The sequence below is a fragment of the Capronia coronata genome, assembly GCF_000585585.1.
Source record: "Capronia coronata CBS 617.96 chromosome Unknown acBCG-supercont1.3, whole genome shotgun sequence".
Taxonomy (NCBI): Eukaryota; Fungi; Ascomycota; class Eurotiomycetes; order Chaetothyriales; family Herpotrichiellaceae; genus Capronia; species Capronia coronata.
Genome location: NW_006912895.1, coordinates 339,395 through 351,603, shown reverse-complemented (window position 1 = coordinate 351,603; position 12,209 = coordinate 339,395). Strand labels below are relative to the sequence as shown.

At 51.8% G+C, this 12,209-nt stretch overlaps 5 protein-coding genes across 5 annotated transcripts; all 5 read right to left on the bottom strand.

The window, feature by feature from the left end:
- Nucleotides 1-371: 371 nt before the first annotated feature.
- On the bottom strand, nucleotides 372-1,082 carry A1O1_03416 (uncharacterized protein; the record flags this gene model as incomplete). The annotated part of the gene is made up of 1 exon (XM_007724321.1): nucleotides 372-1,082. The coding sequence occupies one exon, from the start codon at nucleotides 1,080-1,082 to the stop codon at nucleotides 372-374; it is 711 nt and encodes a 236-aa protein (XP_007722511.1).
- Nucleotides 1,083-2,669: 1,587 nt separating this feature from the next.
- Nucleotides 2,670-4,617, bottom strand: A1O1_03415 (uncharacterized protein; the record flags this gene model as incomplete). The annotated part of the gene is made up of 2 exons (XM_007724320.1): nucleotides 2,670-4,309; nucleotides 4,365-4,617. 2 exons carry the CDS (start codon nucleotides 4,615-4,617, stop codon nucleotides 2,670-2,672), a joined length of 1,893 nt encoding a protein of 630 aa, XP_007722510.1.
- Nucleotides 4,618-4,918: 301 nt separating this feature from the next.
- Nucleotides 4,919-5,810, bottom strand: A1O1_03414 (uncharacterized protein; the record flags this gene model as incomplete). The annotated part of the gene is made up of 2 exons (XM_007724319.1): nucleotides 4,919-5,195; nucleotides 5,248-5,810. The coding sequence occupies 2 exons, from the start codon at nucleotides 5,808-5,810 to the stop codon at nucleotides 4,919-4,921; spliced, it is 840 nt and encodes a 279-aa protein (XP_007722509.1).
- A 1,176-nt stretch (nucleotides 5,811-6,986) lies between these two features.
- On the bottom strand, nucleotides 6,987-8,724 carry A1O1_03413 (uncharacterized protein; the record flags this gene model as incomplete). Its single annotated transcript, XM_007724318.1, has 3 exons — nucleotides 6,987-8,227; nucleotides 8,277-8,582; nucleotides 8,649-8,724. The coding sequence occupies 3 exons, from the start codon at nucleotides 8,722-8,724 to the stop codon at nucleotides 6,987-6,989; spliced, it is 1,623 nt and encodes a 540-aa protein (XP_007722508.1).
- A 1,579-nt stretch (nucleotides 8,725-10,303) lies between these two features.
- A1O1_03412 (uncharacterized protein) lies at nucleotides 10,304-11,920 on the bottom strand (the record flags this gene model as incomplete). The annotated part of the gene is made up of 1 exon (XM_007724317.1): nucleotides 10,304-11,920. The coding sequence occupies one exon, from the start codon at nucleotides 11,918-11,920 to the stop codon at nucleotides 10,304-10,306; it is 1,617 nt and encodes a 538-aa protein (XP_007722507.1).
- Nucleotides 11,921-12,209: the final 289 nt, after the last annotated feature.

The following is a 12,209-nucleotide window of genomic DNA, read 5'->3' as shown; positions in this document are numbered from 1 at the left end:
GAGTCCTCATTGAACCTGAGTTTTCGTCCCCCCCCCCCCCCTCATCAAGAGGCATTGAATCTCACCTTGCTGTTCCTCTTCTTGGTGGTGACCAAGCCATACCATACCATACCATACCATCCCATATCGACTTGTTCTCTCGGGGATGATGTTTTTGATCGAGTCTATGCACCAGCACAGCTGGATATTAGTACACTGGAACTTCGGTCCATCTATTCAGCCCATCTCTCTGTCTCCATCTCTCCACCTTGTCGTCCATTCATCTCTCCGTCTCTCTGTCTTCATCTCTTCATCTCTCCGTCTCTCCATCGTTCCTCTCCATCGTTCCTCTCCATCCAGTCATCCATTCTCCATTCTTGACTTTTTTCAAGTCAATACAACCCCGGAACCGGCTCAGGCGCCTCAGCCCCCAAAAGCGGCTCGAACCCCGGATCCCCCTTCTCCATGGCCGCGCGATACGCGGGCCTCTTACCGACCCTGTCCAACCAAGCCACGATCCCCGGGTATTCCGTCAGCGAGTAAGGAAAGAACAGACGCATCGTGCTGAGCTGGAACACGGACATGATATCCGCAGCGGTGAACTCGTCCCCAGCCAACCACGGCACGCGGGCCAACCGGTCGTTCAGCATGGCCAGGACTTTCGTAAACCGCGCGTCCGCGCCCTGCTTGACCGGGTTGTCGGCCGGTAGACGCAGCAGACGCAGAGTAAAGGCGCGCATGATCGCCGGCTGTAGCGTCGCGTTGGCCATGTGGAACCAGTACAGGTAGTCGGCGTAGGCGGGGTGGGTGGGCGGTAGGGCGAGACGGCCTTGGCCGTGGCGGTGGATGATGTATTCGACGATTGCGGAGCTTTCGGATAGAAGAAGCTTGGGAGAAGAAGAAGAAGAAGAAGTAGAGGTTGAAGTAGCGGTTGAGTCTTCAATCACCGGAGCGGCGCCCAGTGGTGTTAGTGCTTTCAGGTCCGGCGGTGATAGGAGAGGATCGCGTTTGTAGTATTTCACCTCGTAGGGGAGGGAGAGTTCTTCGCAGAGCCAGAGGACTCGTTCGCTCTGGCTGCGTTGGAGATGGTGGATGGTGATCATTTTTATGACTTGTGGTTGGATGTAGATGTGGATGTGGATGAGACGGGATAGGATAGGATAGCTTTGTTTCTGTTGAGGAGGAGTGTTGAGTGTTGAGATGGAAGAGTCAAGGTAAGTGTTCTAGATGAGGATGAGTCTGATACCCTGTAGAATGAAGACGAGGACGAGGATGAAGGTTGAAGGTTGAAGGTTGAAGGTTGAAGGTTGAAGGTTGAAGGTTGAAGGTTGAAGGTTGAAGGTTGAAGGTTGAAGGTTGAAGAGCGAAGACTGAAGGTGAAGATGAGGTAGAAAAGGGAAATATATACTTTGATACTCAAGTCTAGAGTAGATATCCATCCATTTCAAGTAGACATACAGTGTGGATATGGATAGGTGGATAGATAGATAAGATGCTGCATTCCCCCATTGATTGTCGTGGTCATAGTCATAGCTGTTGTCAGTATTGATGTTCAGTCTCCTTCAACTTCTGATCCTAACTTTCGTCGTTTTCTCCTCGTCCTCGTCCATTGATATTTCTGTACATATATTAGGTACCTAATATGATATGCGTTCATTGCTTGCTTGACCGTCTGAGATATACATAACCCCCCCGTCAAGGTAAAGCTGTATCTATCACATCAAAGACAAGACCCGGTGTGACAATCAAGTTGAGTTATGTAGTAACAACTGCCTTATGCATACCTTAGAGTGCGCTGTGCAGAGGATATATTTGTCAGGAAGATGTCAGCCTGCAGAGTAGATGCCATGTTTTCATCCATCTTATCCATCTTATCCATCTTATCCATCTTACTGGTACTAGATACCTAGGTAGGTATCGACTAATAGTATCGCCTGATACTGGTCATGTACCTACCTACAGAGTAAATTGTCTAGCGGTCTGTATTAGGCTTGATAAGGATTGATTATGCTTAAATTATGCTTGATAATATTGAATAGATTAGGCACTGTACCTCAGGTGGTAATGTATTATTACTAATGATACCTCGACACAACACTGCATTGGGTACCTAGAGACCTCTATACCTTAGGTACTCACCCTCACCAATCTTCTCAATCTCATCAACGCCATCGAGTCATCACAGCACATATTCCTTGTTCAGAATATACGTTGGGATGTACGGAGTCGTCGGAATCTCCCCGAAGATTTATATTCTGCATCGGATCAACTGTCTTCTTCCAGGCAGCAGGGACAGCATAGGCAGCAGGGCATCTATCTATTTACATGGAAGATACCCACCTAACCTGAGGTATTTACCATGGCGCTTAGCAAGTGCTACTGCTAGGTGCCTGTCGTGGGTCTGCCTGGTCGAGTTCACCCCAGGCAGAAAGTCTGAATACGGCCGTCCCCTTCTTCACAATGAGTCACAACGAGAGAGGGAACAAGACGGTGCATTTTGACTTGACTATCTATAGGTAGGAAACCAAGCTCCTCAAGGCAAGGTCCCGGGCTCCCAGCCGACTGACGAGTTCACCACCACGCTGACCTTGACACATCCTCGTCCAGTCTGGGCCGCCCTTCTGTCCATGATCATTCTTCAATGTATCAAAACCCGTCTGCTGGCCCCTGCAAGTTGATCATCGACCTGCTCAAACTTCCCATCCTGTGGCACACAAGCCAATCCGCTCTTCCTCGCCATTAGAATCGACGTCCCATTCCCAATCCCAATCAGCCCATCCGTCTTCGCTTGGAACCGCATTGACCATTTCAACATCGCTGTCATCCTCATTGGCGGTATAGTACGCTTCCTCTGCTTCGTCTTCGGCGGCATGATCTTGATTGTCTTTGCTATCGGTGATTTTGTCAACAGTCCCAACGGCAGACAAGGCTGGGTCTTGTTTAGTATCGGTCTGACCCGCCCCATTGACCTTTTGGACGGCATTATCGAATAGCCGGTCCATGAGTGCTCGTGACGCCTCATGACTGGATGACTCGCCAGGGGTTTCCGGGTCTATTGGATGACTCAAGCCTTCCAACCACTCAGCCATTTTGGAGACCTTCTTCTCTTCAGATTGCTGGCTATCCAACCGAGCTTGCAGCAGACGAGAAACATGTGGAGCACTGTCAGAACCATCGGCTTTCGGAGACCACCCAGTGAGTTGGTGCCGACCGAGTTTCGCTGATACAAGGTCTGTACGGTTGCCTGCATTATGATATGCAACCTTCTCTGTGGTATTGTCAGGATTGAGTGAAAGTGCTGCACCGTGTATCTTCAGACATTTGACAGCATCATAAGTGGTGCTGGGAAGCTGTTGACCGTCGGGAGTGAGCGCTTGTTCTTTAGCACGGTCGAGCTCCTCATATGGGTGTGTTTCGTTGCAAAGCATGCTAGAGATGGTAACTCTGGTCTTGACAGGCTCATCACCACTGGCAGCTTGATTTGCCCAAGGTTGGACAATATTGTTCGCACTGTGACCGGAAGAAACGGTGTCCTCAACAAAAGCCGAGGGTAGAATCTTTGGAAACACCACAGTATCGTCAACGGTTCGTCCCGTCTGACAGACTTCCAGAAGTGGATTGGGATATGGTAGACTTGGCCACGCAAGATTACCGATGCCGGGACGACATGGACGAGGCACCACAAATTGACCGATATTCGGGTGACCGGATTGGTCTGATGGATACCAGTTATTGGTGCTGTTCATAGCCCAGGATGGATTTCCCATCGTTGGATATTGGTCACGCCGGGTAGTTATGTACTGTTGCGGCCCTGCATCTTCCAGCAGTCTGTCCGTGTCTCCTGAAACCCGGTAGCTGGTAAAGTCTGGCTCGGGCCTAGGCTGGCTGTAGGCCAATTCGAAGCGGGGGAAATCGCGTTCTATGGATATCGCAAGCCGTTCTCCGCTCTGCGTGTGATATAGTATTGGACTTGGGATCTGAATGCCATCCAAGTAGCCTGATTGATATCGGTGAGAGTCTTCTTCCCTGACCGGCCCTGGATACGAGTCGGGAAATCTGACTCGCGGAGCAGCATCCGGAGTCGTGGGTATGGAGGGCAGCACAGGCGACGTAGGTCTCGAGGTATCTGCACCAGTATCCCTTTCAGACGGCTTCCTCACCGCGAACAAACCTCTTCCCGTCTTGGTTTCGGGACCTTTCGCTGAAGAATCTGGGTCAGGATGCATCAAGGCTGCGCAGCCCGGCGGCGAATTTGTGATTCCGGAATACGGGCCTTCAACAACTGCTGTAGGGTCGGTCACGTCAAGATCAAGGAGCGAGAAATGGTTATCTGGCACGAGTTAGAGACAACGAAAAAGAAAACCAGTTCCAGGACACCAGCATACCATTAAGCGAGACGCCGTGTCCCACCCAAACTTCTTCGTCCAGATGATAACCCTGGTCTTGACAATCGTACAAGCATTCTTGTAGGTTCAGCGACTCTTGGTCTCGGAGCCGTCTTCGCTTCGCCGGGCGTCGACTGGGAGGAGCGGGAGATGGCTGTCGCTGGAAACGTCGAGCGTGGGACCGTCGTCTACGGGTTCGACGGATTCTTCTGTGGACGGTCGAGCCCTGAGCAGCTGGCGTGAATGTAGGCATTGGAAACAATCTGTGTTAAGTACGGATATGTCTTGAATTTGTTTAGGGCTGTAGGGAGCTGAAAACGCTTGTAGGAGTGTTGATTGCAGATACTATCCTCAGTATTGGATGTTCGAATGAAATAGTCTTTGTTTGCGCTCCTTCCGTTGTATTTGTGTTTGTTGCGCAAGACCGACCGACCGCACCCACAAAAAGGGAAGTCGCACAATCTCGTCAACAGCAGTATCGTAGGAGTACTTGGCTGTTGAGATGAGGCTTGAAACCATTCCAGGGTGTGCCTCAAGACCAGTGCCAGTCTCGGTCAGACAGCACTTCTCGAGGCCGCCGGCTTCCCCTTCAGGATGTCGACCGAGACCTGTTCAGATTGTTCACCCAGACCCATGTCTCTTTCATGTGCCTCTCTCACTCTCCGTAGAGCCCAGAAATTATAGATGGCAAAGAAGAACCCAGCGGCTCCAACGCAAGCACCGGTGACAATGGCGGTGATTTTGGCCGTCACACTCCAGATTCCTTTCTGGGCCGTGTAGACATTCACAAGCGTTGTGATCAAGCCGGCGACCGAGTTGAGCGTGACAGGTCTATATGTTCGTCAGTCAGTGGCACGAGTGCCGATTCAGAGATAGGACTTACAAGAAAATCCGGTTGATGAGCCAGATGTAGTTCTGACGCCAGCGGAACCAAAGCCAGAGACATCCTAGCCCTCCGACGACGCAAAAGGCCCCAGCAAGCCACAAGAGACCTATATTGGCGACGGTGTGTACAATAGCATGGGCCACTTCATTGCTATCATCGTCGTCCAGGTCTTGGAATGTTTTTGTTCTCTTGAACGTCGTAAAAGTGCCCGGGACCACGAGGAATCCGGCCAATATGATCCAGCTGAACAGCGCAGCCACTATGTTGTACGTACTGGAGATTTCGTCTAGATGCAAGAGCATCTCCATGTACTTGGTCTGTGCGGAAGGTAGTCGCGTCAATGTAGGCTTGGGTGGTGGTGATTGATCTGATCCGTTGGGCGTATTGGAGTGGTTGACGTCTCCAAGATGGATCGAGGATGAGGTCCCAGAGTTCGAAATATATGATTCGGTACCGACAACGGGCCCTTTCTCGTAACGTGGACCATCCTTCCAATCGTCAGAGTCGGGTGGGAAAACGTGCTCGCGTCCCCTGGATTTCTCGGAGCGGTCGCGGTCCATATTGAACATGGTACTTGAGGTGTAATGTTATCTTCGATGGTGTTTGGCGGAGGTGGGAAGAAATAAGAAGCGTAGATGCCAGAGGGATGGGGTTCGAAACGCAAGAGACGACAAGTAAGTGCGGGAGAACTGAGAGAGGCAGCAAACCCTTTCGAGGTGGACAAAGAAAGAGTCGGTGCAGAATATAAGATTCAACATGGCTTTGTTCGAGATCCAAACATAGACACAATGGGGCTTCACTAACAGTCCAAGGTGAATCTAAGACAAACGGCGTGACACACCAGTGAAAGAGAACGCCCATACCGTCAATACCTACCTAAGCATCATAGGCCTCGACCGCGACGACGCAGATCGATGGACATTAACTTGAGACAATCCAGAGATTGCCGGCAACTTGCTTCAAAGTGCCTACATATTGCGCGACCCGGTGTAGCAAAGTCCTTCTCTTGTCAGGTGATAAATGGCTCGATGGAGGTTGATTGATGATGAACAACAGCTGGCCCGCTCAGCGCGATGGACGTGTTTGATAAACGACGATGTCGCCTCGCCGACAGACCAGCCGATTGGAGATCGAACGAGGTCGGCACCATGCCTCTGAAACAGGGCTGGATCCTGGCGCGCATGGGCGCTAGATGAAGTACGATCTGGGCAACGAGGCGCGCTGTATGAGGTCCCAGTTCCAGTTCTAGTTTCAGGACCAGGTTGATGAGATTTACGGCGTCAAATTTCAGGCGAGTGGGAGAGAGTGGTCGAAGACACAACCTCGTCACATGATCTCAGACAGCCACGTGCTTGAAATGACCAGAAGTGTGCTTCATCAAACCATGTCATTTATGTCATTCTAACGTCTATCTTAAGCCCTCCCTGTGCTCCCATTTCTTCAAACATGAGAGACTCAGAGGTCCGTGTTTCGATTTGCCCCATTCCGCCGTGGTCAATATGCCACTCCTCAGGAGACCGCTGAACACATCAACATGGCAAGGCCGGGTATCACCATCGCTGCCCAGTTTCTGAGGGCAAGCACCAGCAATCTGTCTGCCAACGCCGTACCCGAAGCTTTGTATCCTCTTATTCGAAGACCGCTTTGCCGAACTCCCAAAATCAAACCTTCTTTAACCTTGTGTCCCACATCCCTCTGTCCGCGCTGTGTCTAGGGTATCTCGTTACAGCGAGAGATCAAATCTGATCCTCGGTATCAACAACCGTGATGTCAACCACGTCCGGAGCCCTGTCCTCAGATGGATTGTCCATACAAGGCAGAATAGATTTGACGACGGTCGTTTCGCTCTTTGCTCTTGGAACAAACCACAATTGAACAACTCCGACAATGGCCACTGCGCCGGCACTCCACCAAGCCAGACCTGTAAACCCAATCCTTGAACCCCAACTGTAGAGCAAACCCGCAATCGGCGGGGAAACAGTGCGACAAGCTGCACCGGCCGAAGCGGCCAGCCCATTAATCCGTCCCAGCAATGAAAGAGACGGACTCGCTTGCTTCAGCAATATCAAAATAACCGGATAATCGAGAATCGACAGAAGATTGCGGATGGTGAGGCAAGTGTAGATGCCTGGGTAGAGTAGATTCTGCGGCAGAAGAGCAAGGTAAGGCACCATGAAAAATGCCACCGGATGCAAAAGAGTGACGAACACAAAAGTCCGCCAAATGCCCAGCCGCTCCGCAGCGAGTGGGAAAATGACAGCTTGGATGAAAAGTGCGATAACACCATTGACAGACAAGATGACACCAACGTCCTTCGTGGACAGGCCCAATCCGCCCGGGATATGGACAGGACTGGCGCCCGACACGGTGACGGGGATGCGCTTGTCTTGAAAGAAAATCGGGAGAAGGTGGTCGTAACACATGGAGTGGTAAGTGTAGATACTAAGCGCGAGGGTCAACATGGCCACCTTCTTGGTTAGCCATGTCTGACGGCTCTTTTCCGACAACGAGGGGGTTCGGGAGGTGCCGTCTGGATTGAGTTCCCAGTGCTGGGTCCTGGGCATGTCGACCTCGTTGAACGTTCCGAACGAGTCCCGTCTCAGGTCAACGCCAGGGTCAGCCGTAGCTCCAGCGGCGGTGATCATGGGCGTCTGTTCGGTCACATCATGGTGGACCGTCGAATCAACTCCCGGCTGGAAATCTGGATGAGTCTCTTGAAGCCAAAAGAACCCACTTATGATACTGATGAGCATGAAACTGGCACAAACTAGGTTGGGCAACAGCCATGGATATCGACCAAAAAAGCCATCTCTTGAAAAGTGGTTTGGATACGACTTTGCCGGGTCTGCGAGGAGACCACCGATGGCAGGACCTATAATCGTGCCAATTGACCAGACAAAAGGCATGATCGAATAGGCCTTGGCCTCATATTCCGGGTTGGTGACCAGTTCGCCCACAATGCTCTGGATGACGCCTGCTATTGTTAGTCTATTGGCCTGTTCCATCTTTTGTTCTGTGAAGGTTACCGATATTTCCATTCAACGCTCCGCCGATGATTCTTCCGGTCAGGGCCATGGCAAAATTGGTGGAGAATCCGACCATGAGGAGGGATAGCATGGTGCCGAAGCAGCCGAGAAGCAGCACCGGTTTTCGGCCAACCCGATCCGAGAGGCCGCCCCAGAAGAGGCTTGTGAGGGATTCGGAGAAGGAGAAAGAGGCGATGAGGATGCCCGCGTAGAAGGAAGAATCATCCATTCCAAAGCCCTTGACCATGAGCCAGGCATAAGGAAAGATGGCGGTGATGGCGATGGGTTCTGCTATACGACATATTGCTGCAGATCACAGATCACAGGTCAGTGGGAAGTGGTGGGTTGGAGGAAGTCTGGGTTGGTACTGACATAAGATGAAGAATTGAGTGGCAGGGAGACCGCCGTTGTCGGGGATAGTATTGGTCTTTTTGCGTGTAAGTCTCATCTTCTGAAGGATTTCTCAGTCTCTTACGACCTGTCCTCCGACCGCCCGTAGCCTTGGGTCACGGATAGGGAGGCGTCGAGTCAGAAAGAGCGATGTGTTCGTGATTCCACTAGAGAGGTTGTTGTTGTGGAGATGATGAGAGAGGTGTCCCAGGACGCGAATCCGTTCAGTTATGCGGCATATGACAAGAGAGAAATAAAAAAACAAGGGAGCAAAGAAGAGACAGTGGAGGAGAGAAGTGAAGATGGCAGGCAGGAGAGGTAAGAGGCAGATCAGATCTGATTGCAGGGGGCAGAGTGCGCGAAGGAGGTGCCGAGATCGCGGTCAGACTTTTGGAGGCACAATAGCTGATCTGTTTGAAGTCCAGACTGCATAGCACCGCCAGGAATGATCCTATTTCTGAGCAAGGACAAGTTCTGGAGGAAACTGTGACATTCAAGAGTTCAAGACCTCGCACGGTTGGAGATTCATGCAGTGTAGATGGCAAGACACTACGAAGGCATCTAGTGCAGGTACCTTACTCACTGCATCAGGCACTGGCACTGCATTCCCCCGGCCAGGAGAGAACGATGATGAAGTTGAAGGTGCAGCCAGCATTTTAAGGCGGGGAATTGAGATAGTGAGCAAATCACTGGCCACAAACCTACTAGTAGTATCCACTGTCCGCAGATCCGGGGGCGGTGAGGGTCAGCATGAGGTTTCATTGGCTAGAAGGATCGAGATAGCGGCCGTTGGGGAAGCCATCCACATGCACATCGTCATACTAGTAAGTCCGGGCATCGGTGACGAGATGCGGTTACTACTAGTACTACTACTACTAGTCGTTGTCCCCCCTTACATCTGCCCTGCACTGCAGTGGAAGCAATTAGTTTCCTTCCTGTTGTTCCTGACCGCCATACTACTACTCAGGTTGTATGCAGGCGACATCTCAAGTTACACCACTAATACCATCCATCAGTCTTTTCAGCGGTTATCGTCCCGAGAGTCGAGGAGCATCCCAGAAGCAGGTACAACAAAGGTAAAATATCGACTAGAATATTCAAATATCGACTAGAATATTCAAATATCGACTAGAATATTCTGCCCGTTGTTTACCAGGTATGCCAGGTGTTCACGGCTCAAACCCCAGGCGATGATAATGTGGTGGCGCTTCTCGATCAGGTCACAACTCTGACGACATCTAAGAGTTGCAGATGAAATGCCCAGAACTCACATCCATGCGCGATCCCGATCAAGGTTCTCTTTTCGCGAGTCGGTGAAAGTATCTTGGCCTACACCGCAGCCGGGTTCAAGGGCGTCAAAATAATACCGGCAGAATTTGCCAGGTACTAGGTAGGCATCTCGACATGAATGGCGGCATGGGCCTTTGGCCCGAGTCCAACTAGACCTGAGCTGACTGATTAGGTTGAATAAGACGATGTAGAACGGCTGCTCGAGATATTTCTCCTGTCAGGCCCTGCCCCGGGCGTGCCAGTCGTATAGGGAATAATTGCAACAGCCTTGCATAGCCTTACCATAGTACAACGTGATTCTACAACGTACGACCAATTCACCAACCCTCCCACCCGCCAACCGAATCCTACATATCCGTCAACTCCTTCTCAGTCTCTGTACCCTCACTGACTGCTGCATGCTTCTCAGAGTTCTCCGGCCGCTTCATCTGTAATCCAAGGTCCAACTCTCCACGTAAAACCTGGATCAACTTCAATGCCCCATCCTGACCTGCCGCTGTATTCTTTCCTAGGTCGTACACCACGTTGACCAGTGCCAGAGATGCCACAAAGAGCCATACATCACCTCCACGGATCCCCCTCCACCACCCATGTTTGACGCCTACCTTCCACAACGAGGCCACGCTGGTCCGAGCAGCATACATCGAATTCATGTGTCCTGCTGGGGTGCGATCAAACAATTGGAACAGTCCCGCAAGTAGCCCGCCCAAGAAGAAGCGGAACTTTGGGAGGAATGCACGCGGGAAAATGGCCTGAAACAGGCAGATGCTGCCCCACGCCGCGCCAATCGAGCCCGATACGGCCACCGTCGACCTCAGAATGGACTCGGACAATTCGTTGATGGAAGTCACAGGCGAACTCATAAACCCTCTGAACCGTATCAGAGCGAACGCTCCATAGTACATCGTGTAGAACTTGGCCATCTGGGGGAACGCGATGAGATTATGTCGTAGATATGCCATGAAGCATGACGGGTCTGATGGGTGGATCAGAGCACACGAGAGCTTGTGGATGCCAGGATGCGCGCGAGAAGTGACGGGGGAGATGATAGGATTGATCCCCGCCGGCAGCGTGTTCGGGTTTGTGGGTTGGAGAATGGGTGACATGAACGGCGGCCACTTTAACCTGGCCATGTCACCCAGGGCGTCCAGAATGTCGTCGGGTCGAGGCCAGCTCACCTTGGGCGAGAGGCTGTCGGGTGGACGCTGGATGTATTCAGGTGTATAGCCGAGAACAAACGACCCGTAGGTCGCCGGAAAGCAATCTCGGTCGAACACAAATGCATGCAGCAATTGGCCTTGAGCCAGAGTAAACAGAACCCAACTCCCGAGCCACGAGGGTTTGTTGGCCATCAGCTTCGTGTGCTGGATGGCAGCGTACCCAATCTCCAGCGCCCGAGTGGCTACATATATTGCCGCCGTGACTCTAAGCTGGTCGGCGGGACAGATACCCAGAGCCAGTCCCGACAAGCTGGCACCAACGGCTGGAGCGATGCGAGAAGTCAGTGCCGCGTAGATCTTGGGGTATCGCTCTTGAATGCTTCGAACTTTCTCATGGAGGAGTCGCAGTCTTAGACGTGCAAGCATCCGGAAGAGCACTGCATGCAGGAAAAGAAGCGATGACAACGACAATGCCAGTCTGGTTTTCGACGCCACTATTGGCTGTCTTGCCTTGGAGCCAGTCTGAGTCTGAGATTTGCGAGATGCGAGGCGCGACAAGATAAGCTCGATCGTCTTCAAGGACCCCAATGTAGCCACGAACACGCGCGAGGCTGAGCGAAATGCGGCGGCGTTATGGTCGTCGCGTCGGACCCCAGAGTCTGGGTCACTGTGCGTCTCCCGGAGAGTCGGATCCCCTTTGCCATCACGCCGAATTTTGGCTGACGCTCGGAGGACATGTTTTCGGATAAGCTCATACTCTCGCTCGTTCAGCACAAAGCGAAGAGGTCGTGGCTCAGATGCCATTGCTCGAAATACTCTCAGCGATGGGGCTGGGCTTGACAATCAATGTGTCGGTACACGGCCGGCCCGAGATGGACAAGGCTTGCACGCGCCTCTAACTCCCATGTCCGAATGAGACTATGAGGAAGAGGGTGTACTTCGATGGAGAAACCAGAACAATCAGGTAATGCCGTGGAAGCGATGATGCTGAAAACAAACCGAATCCTGAAGCTGCCTCGGCTGACACGTGAACTCGCCATTAGCTCTCTAGCTCGTTGCGGGGAAACTGCTCCAAATGGATTATTTGCTCCAC